Source organism: Cygnus olor, chromosome Z (assembly GCF_009769625.2).
Source record: "Cygnus olor isolate bCygOlo1 chromosome Z, bCygOlo1.pri.v2, whole genome shotgun sequence".
NCBI lineage: Eukaryota > Metazoa > Chordata > Aves > Anseriformes > Anatidae > Cygnus > Cygnus olor.
The window spans coordinates 19,841,355-19,861,612 of record NC_049198.1 but is presented as its reverse complement, the minus strand read 5'-3'; the positions used below and the strand labels follow the sequence as shown (position 1 = coordinate 19,861,612).

The following is a 20,258-nucleotide window of genomic DNA, read 5'->3' as shown; positions in this document are numbered from 1 at the left end:
AAAAGAAGAGGTATATCCAGCTAGAACTAACATTAGGTGCATGGTGAATGGCAATCTGAAAAATTTTAGCAAAATATAGAAGTCATTTAATGTGCAAATTGCCATATATAGTAGCACCCTAATTTTCAAATCCTAAAAAGAGAAAACACAACCATTACTGTCATTTTGTCACTTTTCTTCATCACTTCTTATACCACTCTTGACTGCTCTACGGAGTGGTTCTTCAGTGCAATTTTGATCTGTTGCAATCAGTGGGACTTTTGCCCCAAAATTCACTTGAGCCAGAATTTTAACTGCTGTGTTTTTCCCTTTGAAAAATTTTATGATGTAATAATTGCTTTTCTGTTTAGAACATCTTCCCCTTTTCTACTTGCACCTTTTCAGAAAAATCATTGTCTTCTGGAATCTGGCCAAGTTGTGTATCTCTTCTTGTTTTATAGTTAATCTTATTCTTTTTTAAATCAGCTCATATATGGTTAATTGAATTTCATTATCTTCAACAATTACTTTGAAAATAATTGAACAAAATGTTTATCATAAGCTGTATTTGGCATTTTTATCCCCTCAGGAGGCTTGCCTCTGTTATCATACAGGAAGTTTGGTATGAATGCTGACAACAGATACTTCTTTAAGAACTTCTACAGAGTCACAGAATAGTTGGAAGGCACTTTTGTAGATCCCATCCAACCCCCTGATAAAGCAGGGACACTTCTAGCAGGTTGCCCAGGACCACGCTGACCCAGGACTCAAATGACTTTTAGCACAAGTACCCAGCACAGATTAAGCAGGCAGAAATGTGTTTGTTAGACCTTCCTCTTAGACTTTCTTTCAGCAATACACTTAACTCTTGGTCTCTCTTTCCTTCCTTCACGTATTGCAATACCTTCCTTTGCAATCCAAAAGATACCGTGAGTTTGGGTTACCCTCACTGGAAGTTGTTCCTTTTCAGGAATAATGTCATTCAACTGTCTTATGGTACTTCTTCATAATCATTGTGGTTTTTTTTTGTTTTTTTTTTTTTTCCACTGTCTTTGTATGTCATGTTAAAAATTACCTGGAAATACATGCAATAGTTGATTTTAAACTATTGCTTTCCTTTTACACATTATTCAATCTCCCTCCTCTGAAAAAACAATCAGCGGCAGTAGTACATTTTTGCCCAAGTTTAATGATGAAAAGAAGCCCCAAAAATATAAATGAGATGCATGTTGCAGTTTAGAAATTTGTTTTATCTTAACATGGAAATTTCCATGAGCTGAATGTTGAATGAAAGTATTGTAAAATGTCTGTTCTTCTCTGGCAAAATTTGGAAAACTTGTGTTTCCCTTATGTGGGATGATTTCATCAGTAACATGCAAAGGAATTCTGCTCCATTCAGCTGTTAATGTCCTAACTGCTGCAGGGGAAATATTGTTGGTTGCCATAACTCAAGAAGTGTTATTTTGATTTTAAAATACAATTACTGGAAATATTGAAGTCCACATGTGAATTTTGTTAATGGGACTAAAACCATTACCATTACTCATATTTTCATATTTTCTTTTTTTTGTTTGTTTTTTGTTTTAGATTACTTCTATGGTTCAATTTTGTGTTTAAATTTTTACATTGTATTGTGTTTTTTTTTTCCACTTCTGCTTTGATTTTTAGCTATTAAGTGTTCTTTGTCCATTATATTATACTCTGCAAAGTATTTTCCATCCATCATCTGAAACATGATGTATACACCCTTTGCATTATTTTGTGTTATACCTCTGGGACAGGAGCAAGGGCTGCCAAGGACGAGAGTGACCTCACACCAGCAGCCTCTCATTAGCTGCTGGGAGAGACACAGAGTGAGTCCTCTTTGCCTTTTACAAATCATTTTGAAAGTACATGTACCTTTTTCAATTTATTCCTTTTTTTTTTTTTTTTTCAGTCAGATGAGAAGATTCTTTAGAATTTCCATTCATTCCTACCTTAAAAGTGAACTTGACTTGGGTATTTCATTTTGCTGTTTAAAATAAAGGCAGTTTTTCAAACAATGGCTATACCATCTCTTCATAACCACAAAAATGGCTTGGGCAGTCACTTTTGTACAGAAAGTACAGCCAGCTTCTGCATTTTCTTGTATGTGTTGCTTGCAAGAATTGTCTGGTAACATGACTGTACACTTCTGACACTAAATGTAGAAAAAATTGAGAAACTACTTAATCTGCTTAGAAACTACTTTTCTCATGGAAATAAAAGTGACTATACAATGATACTACTGGGTCCCATATTTTCCTGTGTTTGCCCTTACCATATTTTATCAGGTTGTAAATAAAAAGATCACTTTCCCTCCTAACCACCTTCCTTTCTTGTGAGGGAAGTCTTTGTGAGAGCTGAGAGCTAAGCCAGGCACCTTCCTGTGTGTGTATTGCTACCACAGTCAATATTGTCACAGCAGCAGGCATGTCCATGTAGGGTACTGAAACTGGGCACTGAATTTTATATGAGGAATAAAGAAAGGGAAAAAAAAGAAAAATTATTCAGGACTCTCATTTGGCAAAAATTAGAAAAAGAAATCTTTTCTAAATTCTAATTGTAAAAAAAAATAAATGGTTGCATGAAATGGTTAGACAAAAATGTTAAATCAGATCAAAAAAAAATGAGATATTTCTGTACTTTTGTGAGCAGCAGGCTTAGCAAAGTTTGATTTCCTAAGGAAATCCTGATAAATAGATTGCTTCATGTCTAACAGATACAACTTCCAACAGAAGTGTTCGCTACGAAAGCATAGCCTTTCTCTCCTTTGTAGCTTCTATATAGTCTACAGGTAGTGAGCGCACACTTCATATGGTTTCTCAGTAGAGACTTTAATAAAGATTTGCCTTTTAGCTCATGACTTATTTTCAAGAAACTTGCCCGAATCTAGTAAGCTTGATATGTTTACACCTCTGTTGGGTTTGGTTCAGACTGAACAAAAGATTTAAATGTAGGCAGACCTCCATGAACAAAAGTACTTTGTGAATTCCTTCTACTCATTTGTAGCAGTACAGTATGTGTCTTTGAATATAGCCAAAGGTCTGGTATAAAGATGTTTTCTCAGAAAGTTTCATTTCCTCTTTTGTACTTTTTTTCTGGATTGTAGAGCTGTTTTTTGATACAAAAAGATATTTTGAATTTCAGAAGTAATTATGGTGAAAAGATAAAAGGTGTTCACTTTTTTTTCATGTAGCCTTGAATGTAAACAAGAATTGTTTTATCAATATAGATAAATTATGCACGAGATAACCTTTTTTCTTGAGTATTTCCTGAATAAATAGATGTACAATAAAGCATACAGGTCTGAGATTTTATGGGGTTGCAGGAACAACTTTGTAGTAAGGTTACAAAACATTCTTTTTGTCATCTTGTGAGAACTACTTTTCTGTTTAACATTTGAATAAATAGAGTAACCAACGGAGTTCTTCTCAAGCGAAGCAGTGTAAATACACTTAGGAGCACAACAGGTCTTTGTTTTCTGGTTGAGCTTTTAGGGAAATATCGCTATTTAAAACCACAGGCAGATGTCCTTTTTCAGATTCTTGTCACAGAGGTTACTACAGGCTGCTAAAACTGTCCAAATTTACCTTGCAGTGAAATAGTTTTCTGCATGTGCTTCCTAATATGGTTCAGACAAAATCAAATAATTTAGTTCAACAATTTAAACTGCTTGAGCTATCTTAGCTCTTTTTGCTTCAAGCAATGTGGTCACATTAGTAATTTATAGCAAGGAGCTGCTACTAAGCAGATACGGACTGAGATAGTAGAGGACATTTGTCTATGGTCCATGTTCAAGCACACAGTAATTTAATACAGGTTTTGGAAGGAGAAATGTGTTCAGGTGCATGAAAAGGTTTATTGCACATGATAGAGGTCTGTGAAACTATGAGCAGTATGGAAAAGACTAATATTATGTATACATAAAATAATTTTATGTATACATAAAATAACAATAAGAAATGCTAGTAAATTAAAACTAATGAACAAACAATTAAAATATAAAAATACCAATTAAAGTGTAATAAATGTAGGTTTGTGATGGTCTGTTTTGAAATAACTAACATTTCTTATGCTTGATTGGTCTGCTGCACCATTTTTTTCTGATGCTTTTTCATGTTGTTTTACAAAATTCTCATGTTACTAAGCCAAAATTAAAGAAAATGATCTGTAGTTAAACTTCCTGTGACCTGAGCAATATATCACAATGATCTTTCCATAACGTGGAAAGTTGCTAGATACATTATGGAAAAAAAAAAAAAAAAAAAATCTGATGTATACATAATGCTGGTATGCCCAGGCACAGTGTCAATTGCTTTATCAAGCTACACACACTAATCTAGTTAATTTAAAATTACCTAGAATGCTATGAAGAAATAATCAGTGCTTTGGAAACTGGTTCTAAGTGTTGACTAAGCAAGCTTTGCTAAGCAGAACAAATCCATTTTACCAGAAGCTCTGCACATGTCAGGTCTCAAAGGAAATGTAGAGTCATGTTTGGCTATACTGACATGGCACATTCGGTGACATACAATGGTAGAAGGTGCTGCTAAGTTGGTGGTTGGTGTCCTTTCCTCTAAATCAACACTATGCTGTGGTAGTTAGTAGTCTGTTACATGGCTGGCAGTTTAAAATATGAGGGTGTTTGTAGATGTGACTGGCTTGCTGCTGCAAAACCTTTCATGTCTAAATAGCTTTTGTAGTTTCAAGCAGTTGCTGTAGTCTATACAGCTTCTTGTTATCAGAATCCGTAAATGGCATGCTGCCACTCCTCTGTGTCAGTGTTGAGCAAAATGAGTGCAATCTAAACAGATATAATGTAGATATGGTTTGTTAATCCAGTCTCGTACCGTGAGAGCAGGGTATTGTATTACAGTTCTTATTAGATTCATCACTGTCATTATTTACTTTAAAAGAAATGCAATTTCCTCTTCTTTCAAAATGTAATAATGGCCTTTCCAAGTTACTTTAAAATTAAAATCAAGAAAGATGCTCAGCACTACTGTCAAGGACTCACCAAGAAGTGCAGCAGTCCAGACTGTCAAGGCCCTAGGCAACCAGCAGCCATCCTGTTTGATTCTTTTTTGACTTGCAGTCAGAAGCAGTGTTCGTTAAGGTCAAGCTTGGTGTAGTAAATGTTTACAGATGTTGTTATGTAAATGTACAAAATTATAAATTTACCAATAAATTACTGATGGGAAAATATCTTTAATTATTGGCAAATACTTATCCTTTCAGAGAGGTTATTAGTACAAAGTTGCTGGAACAGAATAAAACATGTAGACTACATCTGAATTAGGAAAAAAACAACAACAACAACAACAACAAAACTGTTTTTTCACTCACAGCATTTAATAGAAGACATTCACTTTGAAACTATGAAACCTTCCCTGCTGGCAGAAAATCATGTATTACTTTTACCAAATCTCCGAGGCCTGGAAAACTGATTACTCTCTTACCTTCCTGCTGCCGTCATATTCACACCTTGAGCTGCAGAATTTTAATGGTTTTGCACTTAGCTCTGAGGACAATGCATTTATGCTTAGTTTTGTATTCCAGAAGAGAGAGTGTGTAGGACACTGGGACATATCTATAGGGTCTAGATACAGGTTTGTATACAAAGAAGAAAGAGGTAACTCATAGTGAAAAAACAGTTCTTTGTGTTTCTGTAGGTACGTTCCAGTATTTTATTTGAAAACCATGTAGATGAGAACCTCTTATAGAAGTGATGCTTTGAAACTGGGGCAGCTCTAGCTCATCTGGTAAAAGATATTCCTAAAAATATATGTATATATTTTAGGGATATCTTATATATATATAACACATATACATATATAATACATATATAATATTATATATATATATATATAAAAACTATATATATATATATATATATATATATATAAAACAAACCTTGTGTTTCAAAGAAAAAATAGGAAGATAACCTGTTAACATGATGAAATTGGCTTTTTGTTTAGATGATTGTCCTAGGATTATGGACAATGTGCTTTTATTGATGTATTCAGTCATGAAGTACAGATCTTGATTCCAAAGTGCTCTTCCTTGCTGTTAGGAAATCAAACATTTCGGGAAACACGTGTTTGATTCTTTACTATGCCACGTTTCCTTTTGCAGCACTGATGAGGATTAGTGATCTTGTTAAGGCTCCTTCATTCGCCAGACAAATTTGCACCTGAGCCCCAGTCAGCACTATCAAACCTGTCACAATTACCTCTGGTAAGATCCCAGACCCATTAGCCAAATTTAGCTGATTACCTTCAGAGGTTCAGAAATCTTGTTCTTGTTTCTTGTTAGAAAATAATAATTTTCAAACCCACTCAAATTTTTTTGGAACTGTACCAGCATCACTTAGAAAAATGTCTTATCTCTCTTAGATGGCATTATGAGAAGAGCAATACAAGGGCATTTTCAGACTGAAGTACCTCCACAGCATCGCTGTTGGGGAAGAATCTCAGACAAAGCAGTTGTGGTGTGCATCTCAGTATCTCTTCTTAGAGCTGCTTCGCTTTGTATAAATAAATAAAGCTTTGAGCCACAGAGATACTGATCATTTGCAGGGCTAGGAGGGTAAAAGCTTCCTCTTTATTATGTATCCATATCAGAAGAACTTCAGCAGAAAAAAAAATTGAGAGACCAGCCTTGAAAATAGTAAACAACCCTGCATTTAGGATGCTTGTACAGGAAGTGGGAAAATGTAGTAAAAAAATTTTAGCCCTGTCTGTTCCAAGAGAGTTGCATAATAATCAGGCTGTTAGCTATTTTGGGGTAAGATTTTACATTATTGCATTTCAGGAACAAACAAACAAGCAAACTTTGAACCAGTTAGGTGTCACCCTTCTGTAGAGCAGGATATATAGATAGTTGTTGGTGTTTTTTGTTTGTTTGGTTGGTTTTAAATCTCAAAAATTTTATGTTGTGGAAAAAAAGTTTCCCATCACTTTTAATTTGGATCTGTACTCATGTAAGGAGAAAATAAAGTGTTGGGCAGTCTTCCTCAATACATAAGCTCCAGAATGAGGTAGATGAATAATTACAGTAATGTATCTTTCCTTCACCTTTTATTTATTACCCTGCTTTTGATCTCTTTTACTTCATCTACCTAAAAGTTAGAGGCAGAGATCATCAGTTAGTATGAAAGAGTGTGGCACCACTTAAATCAATGTTAAACATTTGGCTCAGGGCTTTAACTAAAAGAAAATATAAGGGGGAAAAAATCATTCTGTGGGTTTCAGGGAAATGAACTGTTCATGAATATTGTGAAAGAGCTGAAATTTGCTGTAAGGGAAAGACTGACACAGTGTTTGTCGAGTTTTCAACTTGACGCATGGAGGAGCAGGTTGAGCTGTCTTGTGGTTTTGCTGGATGACGTTTATCCGTTGCATACCTATCATCCAAAACAAACCCTCTCCCAGCCTGGCCTTTTCGCAGCAGCAGTAACAGTGACTGTTACTTACAATGTCAGCTAGAGGGCTGGTAGCCTCTGGGATAATTTCTTGAGACAATATGACACAGAAATGTAGCAGAAAGAATGACTGACTCATTGTCCAGTGTAAAGAAACTGCATGACTAACATAGTTCATTCGGTTTAAACCGTAGGTTTCTTACTGATGACACAAACGTAATAACAGTTTTGTGTATCTGACTTTCAGAGGATTATTTGTGTTCCTCCACAAAAGCAAATAATCAAATGGATGGGAACAGTATATGCTTAGTAAACAGCATAAATAGGAAGTGAGGTTATGTTTTAAAAATCATGGGAGAGGACCCACAGGCTTGAAGGCTTTGCACCACCTGTTATATAAATGAGATCTAATCCTGAATGAGGCTCGTGGGCACTACTTTTAGAACATTTTGAATATATTATCAAGCAATGACACTAAAACAAAAGAGATAAGAAAAACGTTCAAGATAACAGTAAAGGTTCTGTTAGAATTGGAGTTTTATAGAAGACAGGAGGTGCAATAGATGACCTGCAGATGTTAGTAAGGGTCTGATTTAGCACATACTCATTCACCAAGAGTATCCATTCAGACAGGAACTTCAGGTTTTTCTATTATCCTTAGTAGTGCACCGGAGTCCACTGATATGAAGCATGCTGCTAGCCTGAATGCTTATTCAGACATGACTTGACCCAAGAGAGAAGCTTTATGAACAAAATAAATATTGAAGTTAAAGAGATACATTGCATGTGTTCTTGGTTAGTTGAAGAGTGCAGAAGCGTAACACTTTGTCCCATGTAAATACAGCCCAGCTAATGGCATGTGAAGGGAATGAGAACAGTTTCATTAAAGGAAAGGTGGAAAATTGATCCCTGCTACTGCCCTTTCTGACGCTTTCAGCAGTGAAGATGAATGAAGTTGCACCTTCTCCTAATTCCCCATTTGCTTTGCTGAAAAGAGAGAAGGCTTCCTGCTGCCTAACTGAGGCAAGACTTGGAGGTTTCCTTTCTCTTACATCTCCAGGGCCCCATAATGACCTGATAAAGACTGGTCTCCAGCTGTTCTCTTTTGCCATCAGTTCATTTAGTTTATCTTGTCAATACTGTGCAAATCTGTTTCAAATTGGAATTAACGCTAGGAACACACTAGGATATTTTTGGGGTGTTTTCCTTAGAAAAAGGGAAGTATTAACTTCTGAAATCATTAACTGCTGTTAGCTAAGTCTAGAAGTGAGGTGGTGATTTGTTAAATTAATTTAGTGCAACATGAAAATGGACAACTATAAAGGACACTTATTAACACTTTCTTTTAAGAAAAATAGTCTAGTTTGAGCATACTTCTTGTTAGATGCCAGAGACTAGATGGAAAAGAGCCAATATGAATGCCTCAGTTCTTAGAAAGCTTTCACTCAGCTTTCCCATTTTATCAGACACCAGGAATTCTATTGAGGTTTCTTTGGCAAAGTCCAGCTGAAACTTTTTCTAAACTTGGGCATCTATAAGTTTTAATATTGTGTTAGCTCAGGCTGCACCATTAGGTGTTGTTAAGTTCAAAATTCAAATCAACCAAGAGACACAAAAGCTTAGGAAAACAAACTGCTAGTTCTGGTACTTAGAGATATCTTTATTTTTATTTTATTCTGTGGTAATTTCTGAATAAGCATTTGTAAAGTTTTTGAGGAACTTTCCTTTGAAAAACAAACAGGGATCCTGAAATTCTTTCGCAGATGGAACTCCCAGTTTACAAATTTCCTCTCAGTCTGAAAAAGTTTCAGTTGGTAATAAAAATTTTATGACAAAACAGAGTTTCTGGGTCTTGCAGTTATTGGCATCTCAGACAAAACCATCAGTAATCTGCTTAAAAGTGAAGTCTGTGGTTTCTAATGGCTTATATGAGCTGTTGGTTTTGTTTTTTAAAAAACTCAAGCTTTTTTTTTTTGTGTTTGTGTGTGTGTGTGTGTTCTGATCATATGTTCTAAGAAAGTAGGAAATCAAAATTGTTAGTAGGTCTTTTTAACACGAAAGTTTTCCATACACAAATTTAGTGATTTGTATTTCTTGTTACTTTCATCCAAATGCCAAGCATATATAACAGTTGAGCTCTTCAGCAAAATGCTGATGGGGACAATGTAATGTCCTTTGATCTCTTCTAGTAGGATCAGACACTATAGTAGTAGAACAGCACACATGAAAGTGTAACTATTTGAAACACCAACTTTTTGCCAAAATGGCTTTTATTTTCTTGACTGTTAATTTAATTTTGTTCTACTTTGAAAATCTGTGACTCCTCCCATTATGCTGAAAGAACAACAGTATCCTACTCAGATACCAAATATTTTACAGCTGCAGGGGAAACTGATCTTCAGGATACATCCTAGCACCTAGAATTTTGTGTGATATAAATAGGATAACAAAGCAGCTTGAACAATGAACCCAGTATTGGACTCCTTGTCCAAGAATCTCAGAATCTAACCAATTACAACTGTTCGGAAAAATAACAGGTTTTAAATGGTACATACTTTTCCTCAAAATGCAGGTTGTTCATAAAAAGAAAGTGATAAAAATGTAAGCAGATGACATTTTGCTGTAGTGCTACTTGAAAACCTCAGACAAACTTTCCTCTTTTTCTTTATTTTGAGCAAAGTTGGTTGCTTTACAGGAGAACTTACTTCTTTTGCCAGTGAACAAATGAGGTCCTTCTGGCAGGTTCTTATGGACAGCGAAGAACTGTAGGAATGTACTTGACCTACTAGCAGGAACCTGCTGGTCCTTTGCCAAAAGCAGCCAGAAGGGACAAGAGCATTGGGTAAGAATGTGTGGTAGCAGAAGTTCGTTTGACCTTATGGGATTTTTGATAAGAGTGAAGAGCTGCAACAAACATTCACACTGCGAACATTTTGACCCACTGTGTCATTAAAGCAGTAAATCGTTTAAATATGCTGCATGTATTGAACCTATGTTTTTCTGCTTGTCTTCAATGGAAGAATGTTTTTCTGGTAGTCTGCTGTACTACTGTGGCATTGCAAGACTATTCAGATGAATTTGCAAATACTTAATGCAGGCATACTTCTAGACTTCACAACAATTTATATCCGTATGAGTGACTTCATTCCAGAGCTTCTTCCAAGAAGTAGACCAAGTATTTAATAGAAAAAAAAAGGGGGGGAACACCATAGAGGAGCCACCAAAAGTAACACCCCATGCAGTGAAACTACACTACATAGTGAGAGTCTAATTATGTAGTTCTTCCAAATTTTTAGGAGTCAGAAGTGCCTTAATTACTCTGAACTAACTAAAATTGATGTGTTTCAAGAGACTGGTAACTTCTTCCTAGATGTCCACAGCCTTTCTGTTATCTGGTTTTGTAAGAGTGTAAGTATGTTGCTCCTACCTTTGTCCCTGAAATATGCATATGAAAGTTATAAAGAGATTGTTATATGGCATACATAGAGTTCTCTGAGACCATGAGAGAAATACAAAATGTTGGTTAGCGAGCCGTTTTTTCCCCCTGTGAAAATAGTAGTGTGCTTCCTTTAGGTCCTCATTTGACGTGTGTTTTGTGTCTGTATTTCTCTATATGGTCATTTTTTAAAATATACATATAATATAGAAATAATTTAATATTTTGACAAGTTGTGCATAACTGGACTTTAACATTTTGCTCCTAATATTTCGTGGAAGTTACAGCATTTTCTGTTCAGGGAGATAGGATGGTTTCCATAGCCTAAGGCTAAAGCTAGTGACATGGTGTAAAGCAGTTTATTGGGAAAGCCCTACTGATCATCACAGTCTGAAAGAAGACTAGTCCTGGTCATCAACACACAGTCTGTCCATGCATGAGGCCACTAACTGGCATAAAGGATTTTTCTTCACTAGAATGGAAACTTGGAGAGATTCCTGGCATGGAAGAAAGTGAGCGTTCAGAGTGGAACCATCAAAAAAGCTTTTGAGAAAACTGCTGCAGCTGAGTTGTCTACCCAGACACTCACTCCAAAATCTGGTCAAGAGTATTTTGTTTTACTTGTGATTGGGGGGGGAGGGGGGGGGGGGGGGGTAGGAAATATTACCAGATTTCTAGATGCTAAACAAAAATATCCTTCATAATTTCATTTTATCAACAGTATGAGATGTGAACACTCCACAAAGAAAGCCTTTTGAGTCACAATACTTATTGCTCAGTAATACCTAAATATTTTTTTTTCAGTTGTGAAATGGGTGACTAAGAAAATGGATGCAGTTTCTGTGCTGAATCAATGTTAATATGGCTATGTATAATAGCAGGTGCTAACGTTGACTAAAGTGTTGAAGTCACTTGAATATATAAGCCATCAGTTAAGGCTGTTAAGTACTAGCATCCTCATTTACAGAAAATAATAATAGTAATTTGAGCCACAGAACATTTTTTGAAATGCTGTAGTATTAAGAGAAACTGCAGCTCTTGGCCCACTGATTCTGTTGCTCCAAACTTCAATCTTATGCTACACGGAAAATCGTGAAGGTGGCAGAAAACTCAGAAGATGACCAGGGTCTGAGTCTCACAGTAGATATTCAGCTCGTCGTTATTTAGAGTAGCCTAGAGATTTCCAGAGCTGCTTCTACTTGCCTCATCCTCAAAAGACAATACACATGCTGAGCCCATCTGGAGCATGGCACTGCTTCTCTGTGACCATATCTTGCCTCCAAGGCACTCCCATTTTAAAGCAACACAGTGGCCAGAGCCCTGCACTGTGTGCTTGCTGAGTCAACTCTTTTCTAGGCTCTTCGCATCACACAGTCTCGACTGATTAGACAACAATGAAGAACCTGTACTTACCTTTTCCTTCTGCTATGCTAAAATTGCTTAAAGTACTGAAAAGGTTAGTGTAAGTACACTTCGTAGAAAAGAATAGTATTGCTTTTTGTCCTCTAGGAATACTAGGACACTGTATAAGAAAATCACGACGCACCATTTAATTAAGAGGACATCATTGCTAATTATTGTAATATGGTAATTTTCCCCTTTGAAATTTTTCAACAAAAGTTGTTCCCAAAGAAGGGTGCAGATAAAAGCACAGCTATTTCTGGTGTTTCATTAGGAGCTGTGCTAAGAATCAAGTATTTTACCAAAACAGTCAGTAGAACATCCTCTTAAAAAAAAAAAAAAAAAAAAAAAAAAAAAAAAAAAAAAGCTTGTGCAGTGTCAAATGCTTATGTCTGAGCTTTTTCATCTTGCTAGCCCTTGATTTTTTTATTTATTTTTTCTATGTACCACACTGAAAGCTACATGTGGTGGGATTGTTTGTATTAATCTGTGAACTGTGAAGGGAATGTTTGCTGTCACTTCCTTTTTTTCTAAAAGCATACAAGAAGCAGCATGCAAATTTTTAAAACAACTGGTGTTAAACGCTGTTGTTAAGGCCTAATATGTTATAAAAAAGAACTTTTTAAATGTCAAAAAAACCTCTGATTTACAAAAGTTAAAGCTTGGTCTGGTGCTTATGCCAGAAAATTGATCAGTGCATGAGTCCTTGTTGGGAATTTCAGGGTGCTACCCTAGAGGTAAGACGGAGGTCAGAAACAGTGTTGTGAGGCGGTCACAACTGCATGGCTGATATATATATATATATATACACACACACATATATATATACATATATATATGTATGTATATATATTAGTGCAGTGGTGATGAGGTGTTATACTTGGAAAGCTGTTAACCTAGACAACATTTTCCACCACTTTGTGTAACAACAGTGTGGGCCACAATTACAGCTTCAGGACTGTTTAGAAAAGCTTGCCTTATAGTTCTCCTCTTCAGAACTGCTGGAGCAGCGGGGGATGTTTGCTTGATGAGGACTTTGTCATTGTTTAGAGTTCCTTTTATTTCCATTTAAGTTTACAGAGCTAACCTGATGGTTCTGCAATCTGAGAGCTTGTGCTGAGTCCAGCAGGTCTTTCTGGTGGTATTTAGCCAAACATTGGCCATCAGAATTTTCCTAAGTCAGATTGGGCAGCTGGGGTCCTCACTGGACCCCATTCCCATTCTTGAATGTGGGAGTCAGCAACAGGAGGTTGTCAGAAACATCCTCCTAAGGGTGATGGAACTTGCCTGTGGGTGATGGATTCTGTTCTCTAATGTGCGCTAAGATATACTGGGAAGGTGGGTAGGAGGTAAAGATTTGGAAATGTAAGGTGCTGTTGGAAATATGTATCATTGCTACATGGATAACAAGAAGTTCAAGTTTGAAAATAACAGAGTGTTTTGTTACTTTTACCTAAATATGGCATCCTGCAAGTTTATTTTGTTGTTTTCATACTTCTCGGAAAAAATCTCACTTTTAGTCGTAAAGTATTAGAAAGGATGATGCTTAGTTTTGAAGAAAAACATGAGTTTCCCAATACCTGATTTTCAAGAACTGCTGAAGGGCAGGCTGCAGGCTAGCAACAACACAGCATTGCACAGATTCATTTTACCTCACTTCATTATGCGTGTTATCTGCTATGAAATCATTGTAAAGGTCATCAGATAACTATGCATATGTTAACCTCCTCTTCTGCTTCATCAAAAGCATTTAACACAACACACTATTACAAACATATTATAAACAAAGTGATTTCTATTTCTAGTATGAATCTCGATGGAATCTACAGTATGAGGTCAATACCAGCTACCTCCAAGAATTAGCTGCAGTTGCCACTCTTTAAAAATAATGTACGAAGCTAGTGAGCTGTGATGCCTGCTGCATTACAGCAGGCCGCAGATTCTCTTCTGATGGCTAAATAGTCTGGGAAATCCTGACTTTATTTACCAGGGGATTTTTGGGGGGATCAGATACAGTGTGCATAGTAAGCATGACATGTTTGAAACACAGTATCTACAATTCAGTGAGAATGTGTTTTGGTGACTGCCTTTAAGTGTTGTGTTTGTTGAGGTGACAGATTAATCCTGATGTGGGCAAGCACTGCAACATTTCCTTTAAGCACTTTTGCCAATTAATCTCAATCCAAAATTGTTCTTGGTTTTTGCCTTTTGCCAAACGGAAATGGACATTATTCAAAATTCTAGGGTGTTTTTGAACTAGTCCATAATTATGCAAGGTTTAACAGCTTTGAGGGAACCCAAAGGTCTGGAGCATGTGCTCTGAAATGTAAAAAAATATGAATCTGGTATCCTGGATGTTGAACAGTAAAGCACTGAGCTATTTGGCACTAGCCCATGCTGGAATTTATTACTGTAAAAGGAGTTTTAGTTAATTTGCTTGCCTGATTTTTTGGTTGTCTGATATTTTGAAAAAAAAAAAAAGTTATTTTTGTGTGGAACAAGTCGAGGGAGATGTTTTAGATGGGAATAACAAGCCCACTGAACAAACATTTCTCTACTGTGGAGTTACATTTGCATGTAACTGATCCAGAACCATGCGTGCCAGGAGTTTCAAAATGTGATGTTTCAGATACAGTGCGTGCAAAGACAGCATGCCCGGGCTAAAATGCACCCAGCTCTCAGTTCAGTGCAGAGCAGCATTTTCCCTAGATATATTTAAGGAAAAAAAAAAAAAAAAAAAAAGGCTGTGTAGGGGAGATTGCACCCCTAGACACCGGATTATTTTTCTGTAATTAGTTGCATACCGACAGATCTCCTGCAGCTGATAAGGGAACATCTTTCCCTGCGTGTGGGTCACTTCTGCGAGGTTTAGGCCAGGCACCGTAGGGCAATCGTGATCGAAACGTTACCGAGGGTCTGTTTCCCGCGTGGAGTCCCTTTCCAAAACTTTCACCATCCTTTCTTTTTCACTTAGGGCCAACATGCGTTAGATAGTCTGTGCACACACACGCACAGATACACGCGGGCTGCGGGGCTGGAGCAAATATCCTTGCAGTACCTGAGACCTGGCAGCTGGCTGCTCCGGCCAGGCGCCCTTTTGGGACGGGGCCGGGGCGGGGGTCCCCTCGGGCAGCCGGGTCCCGTCGGCGGACCGAGGAAAACAGGAAGCGGCGCTGATTCAGAGCCCTGCCTGCGCCTCCCCGCTGCCGGGCCGGGGGCCGGGGCTGCGGCTGGGGGCTGCCTGCGTGCCGGGACGGGGCGGGACGGGACGGGACGGGGCGGCCGCTGAGCGCCCGCGGAGCTCCGCGCACGGCCCCGGGAGGCGGCGCTGCGGGCGGCACACGCGTCCCCGGGGTGATACGGGGCGGAGCGGGGAAGTTTGTGCTCGCTGCCCGGCTCACGCCGCTGCCGCCGGCCGCAGCGCAGCGGGGGCTCCGGGCCCCGAGGGGGAGCGGAGCCGTGCGGCGGCCTTGGCAATATGAAGGAGCAGCATCCATGTGCCGGCACCGGGCAGCGGGGAGCGGGCGGCCGCGGCAGGATGGACGCGCTGCAGCTCGCTGTTAGCCCCGTGAAGCGCTTGAGGACTGAGTACGCCTTTCCCTATCTCTTCGCAGAGGAGGCCTACCAAAAGCTGGCCAGTGAGACCCTGGAGGAACTGGACTGGTGCCTGGACCAGCTGGAGACCCTGCAGACCAGGCACTCCGTCAGCGAAATGGCCTCGAACAAGGTAGGAGTCCGCGCCCGACGCATGCCCGCGGAGCGGGGATGGGGACGCCTCGGTCCCGGTGGCGGTCCTGGTCCCGGTTCTGGTCCCGGTCCCGGGGGTATCCGGCGTGTCCCCGGCCGTGGGACGGCGGCACCGGGTCGGCGGAGCGCCGGGGCTGAGCGCCAGGGGGATGTGCTGCCCGCTGGGGGGATGCGCTGCCCGAGCGGCTGGGAGGCGCTCCGCGGGCGGAGAGGGAGCCTGCTGCTGCTCCCCAAGGGCTAGCGTTGGTCATTTTAAACAGGCAGCTCTGTTCAGACCACGGGGACAAATTGTGAAAGTGATGCGGGCGTTTGAACTTGGAAAGTTACGCCTTTTCGCTGTGCGTTCCAATGTCTAAACCAGAAGAGACTGTTTCTGACTGCTGGTGATGTTCAGCTGCTTGTTCTTCTCACACGCATCCCACTATGAGCAAGAGCTCTTTCCTAGAGAAGCGTGTGGAAAGCAGTGGTGTGAAGAGGTGGCAAAAGTAGTTCTCAATTCCAGGAGTGATACAGACTTAATTGTATTTGTCAGCAGTAAGGCCGCCAGTTTTCCTAAGACAGTTTGGTAGGGATGAACACGCTCAACTGGTGTGCAATTATAACAGTCATGATAGATACTGAGACCCAGAGGTGTGTTGCCGAGACCAAGTGCACCTGCCTTCATCAAATTTCAGAATATCCAGGGAACGTGTGCTGGGCTCTGCTGTGACTGGAAACTTCATTTGTTTGTTTTGCAGTTTCAAGAGTTTCCATGTACAACATTCATGCATACACTTTCTTTCATGATTTTGGTTTACGAGCAGCATGTAGCTGCTAAATTTCTGGTGTTAATTTCTGAAGCCAAGTTAATAAGCCTGCTGTCTTGCTTCAGAATGTATTTTTTGCATTTGTCATCAACAGATATTCCAAGTATTTGGGGAGCTACATGTACAATAAGGTAGAAGAAGGTTTTAATTATAGCAAATAAATGGGCTGTTTCTTGCCTCACTTATGTCTGTAAAAGCCGCTCATGATCTGTAGTTTAGCAGCTATATTTTACAGCCCTTTTAGTTGCAATTAGGATTTTTGAAAGTCAAAAAAAATGTTGAGAGTATTTTGTCTCGGTTTATGCCCTTTTAAATTCTGCTGCCTTGTTTTGATTGCCCTTACCAAACATCTGCTATTTTTTCTTGTCTGCTTTTGAGCTCATGCTCAACTCAGCCTATGGGTAAGATGTGGATCGTTCGCACTCTAGTGTGGTTTTGTCCTGTAATAAAACCAGTTTATTTCTTTGTCATGCCTTGTGCTTCTCAAGTCTTTAGAGACTCTTGGCAGCAATTAAATCTCCATTATTAAGAGTTACCTGCTTGGCATTGCCCTATTCTCAGAACCATTTTCAGATTTTATTGCCAGTTGAAAGATCTAATTATTCAGGACATAGTGGGTATATGCCATCAAGATACAAAGTCAAGAGTTTCAGAGTTCATTTCAGCACTTTGAATCTAGTGGTAAAATTTACATTATTTTCAAAGGGAGTAAGGTCAGACCCATGCCTGGGGCCTGATCTTGCCTTACCGACAAGTTTGAACACCTGTCAATTCCCCTATTTGTAGTGTCCCCATCACCATTGTTTCACAAGACCACAGACAGACCTCAGGTATTTATTTGTTACCTCCCTAAAACTGACATTTGGTATATTTTACGAACAATGAAGAATAAGATAAAAGCAATTATGAATCAATTCCACTCAAGTTCTCCCATATATACTCACATTTTTGTTAAAAGAGGGCCTATTTTTAACACACAACATGATGACTGCTTCTTATCTTCTTATCTTTAAGAAAATACAAGGGTGCTACATCTAACACTGTTTTGCTTGTATTTGTTTGAACTACTTAGAGAGTTGTTTGCTGTAGATTACAGGATAAACACTCTTCACGTGTATTTATTCATATGAAAAGGAAAAAGTGATTCAGAGAAAGTTTGTCATCTTAAAATTTCAAACGTAACATCATGCGGACCACACAGTAATCCTAGTTGTCAGAGTTAATGTGAAGGTCAGTAAGAATGATGCTGAGTTTTACATCAAAACTGGAATTTGGTATTACAGCCATGTATTACCTCAGTCTGCTTGATCTATCAAATATGGATGGACATGTCTAAAGCACTTAGTTGCTATGTGTAATTTCATATTGTGTAATTTCATATTCATTTAGGAAGAGTCTGCTATTACTATATTGGGAAGGAATAGCCACTGTCCAGCTTTGGAGGTCATACTCAATCCTTGAGGTATATCTTTGTCCCCATTTTTGGGAAATCTTTCCACCCTGTATAAAAATCTCTGTGATGTCTCTCAGGGCTTTTAAAATTTTTTTTACTGTTAGAAAGTGAACAATCTTGCATATAAATAAGTGACCCCATGTAATAATGCAAGAAAACTCAGTGCAGAAGAATTTTACTTTTAGGTGTGAAACAGGTTATTCTAAATAATCATGGTACCCTTGAGTATGAAAACATATCCAGTATTTATACAGCACCTCCTATCTTAATGTAACTGCAAACTGCAACATCTCTGTAAAGCACATATGTATGTGAAGTTATTTTAGTTTATGTTGAAGCCTGAAGCACAGAAACCATTCTCAAGGCTGAGGAAATAGAATTAAGTCCATCAGGAATATTCAAAGGTACCCAGCCCTCTATACTATGAAAAATTCCTGCAGAATCAGGTGAGAATCACAGAATTGTAGGGGTTGGAAAGGACCTCAAGGGATCATTGGGTCCAACCCCCCTGCCAAAGCAGGTTCCCTAGAGAAAAGCAGGTTCCCTAGAGAAAATCAGGAGAAGGAACGCTGTAGGTACATAACATGGTTTCTCAGTATGTTTTCCTTTCCCCTTATCTGAGTTTCTTTAAGAAATAATTTGTAATTCTTTTTTTTTTTTTTCCTTTTACCCCAGATTCTCAGCTACTTCTCTTATGTATACACCACACTTTTTGCATATAACAACATTTTCATCCATCTTAGCTTTGCTTATTTACATGAACTTGTAAAGTTCATGTAAAGTTCATATAAGGGGTGAGCTCTGCATCATGTACGAGCTTTTGGCCAACATGCAAAGGCTACCATAGCAGCGTACAAAATAATAGAGAAGAAACAATATGACATGTCCTGAATGCCTGAAGCAGGCCAGGGCTGATCTCTGATCCCTCTTCTGGGTGGTGAGAGGGCAGCCAGAACCCCTGTGTCCTAGTGGAACCCCCATACTGCGGTGATGCCTGTGTAGGACTTGCCTTAGCATATCCCAATCTGAGCGTATTTATTTTGTTTAGATGCTCCTGGTACTCAGTTAGTAGTAGTCAGTGATGTGCCAGCTTTGCGTGACTGAAAGTAAGGTGATACAGAGAGATGAAAAGATCCCTTTTTTTCTTCTCCCTGCTTAAAACTGCTTGAACCAGGAGGCATGGTGCATTTTCCCCAGTGGATGATACCCGGTATGTTGTGACAGTAAGTGTAACCCTGAAAACTGAAAGCATGCTTTGGGTCAGCTCCATGGGAAGGCAGCCACAGTGCTTGGCTGACAAAGTTATACTGGGATCACTGTAAAATCCAGAAGATGCCCCATGTCCATCTGTCCTGGTGATAAGGAGCTTTCCAAGGGCTGAGAGGCATTGCAAATGAAGTAATGGGTGGATTAGGGCCATGATGCACCCATAGGCATAGTTTCTTGATAAATCCCCTTTGAAAAAGACGCTGTGTTTAAAAGCATTATCAGTTGTTATTACGATTCTTACAATACCTTGTGTTCTCTTAAATTACCAGCTTCTGGAATTGGTGTTATCTACAGAATCCCAGTTTTTTAATTAAAAACACAGGAAGTTTCTTGTACTTATACCTGTGCAGAAAACCTGTAAGATCTTTAGGCTCAGAAACTAGAAAACAAATGAGCACTTTAAATTTTGAAAATAGATGAAAATGTTTTTCATGTTTGGAGTCTAATTTCTAATTTTCCATGTCATGTACTGTTAATATTGACTAATATCTGTGGACTGTGGCTCTATCATTGTTGGTGTGTTTTGTTTTGTTTTGTTTTGTTTTGTTTTTAGTGATATTTATTTGAATTGAAAGAAATTGATTAGGAAATGCTTTAGCAATTTGGGTCACTAAAGATAGGATCCCAGGGCATAACCAGTTGCCTCTATGTTCTGATTTCCAGAGATGCTAACCTGCAATAGTTTCTTCTGAATTGAATTGTCAGTAATGTCTCTGCTGAAAA

General features: G+C 38.7%; 1 protein-coding gene across 9 annotated transcripts in view; it reads left to right on the top strand.

Moving 5' to 3' along the window:
* PDE4D (phosphodiesterase 4D) overlaps positions 1-20,258 on the top strand; it is a 546,954-nt gene that overhangs the window by 466,110 nt on the left and 60,586 nt on the right. For 8 of the 9 annotated variants that reach the window (XM_040542116.1, XM_040542115.1, XM_040542117.1 and 5 more), the window contains one exon: positions 15,875-15,987. In XM_040542116.1, coding sequence (XP_040398050.1) covers positions 15,875-15,987 — 113 coding nt within the window. Of the gene's footprint in view, positions 1-15,874; positions 15,988-16,267; positions 19,793-20,258 lie in introns of those variants that run through there. The other variant, XM_040542125.1, reaches the window with a different exon arrangement.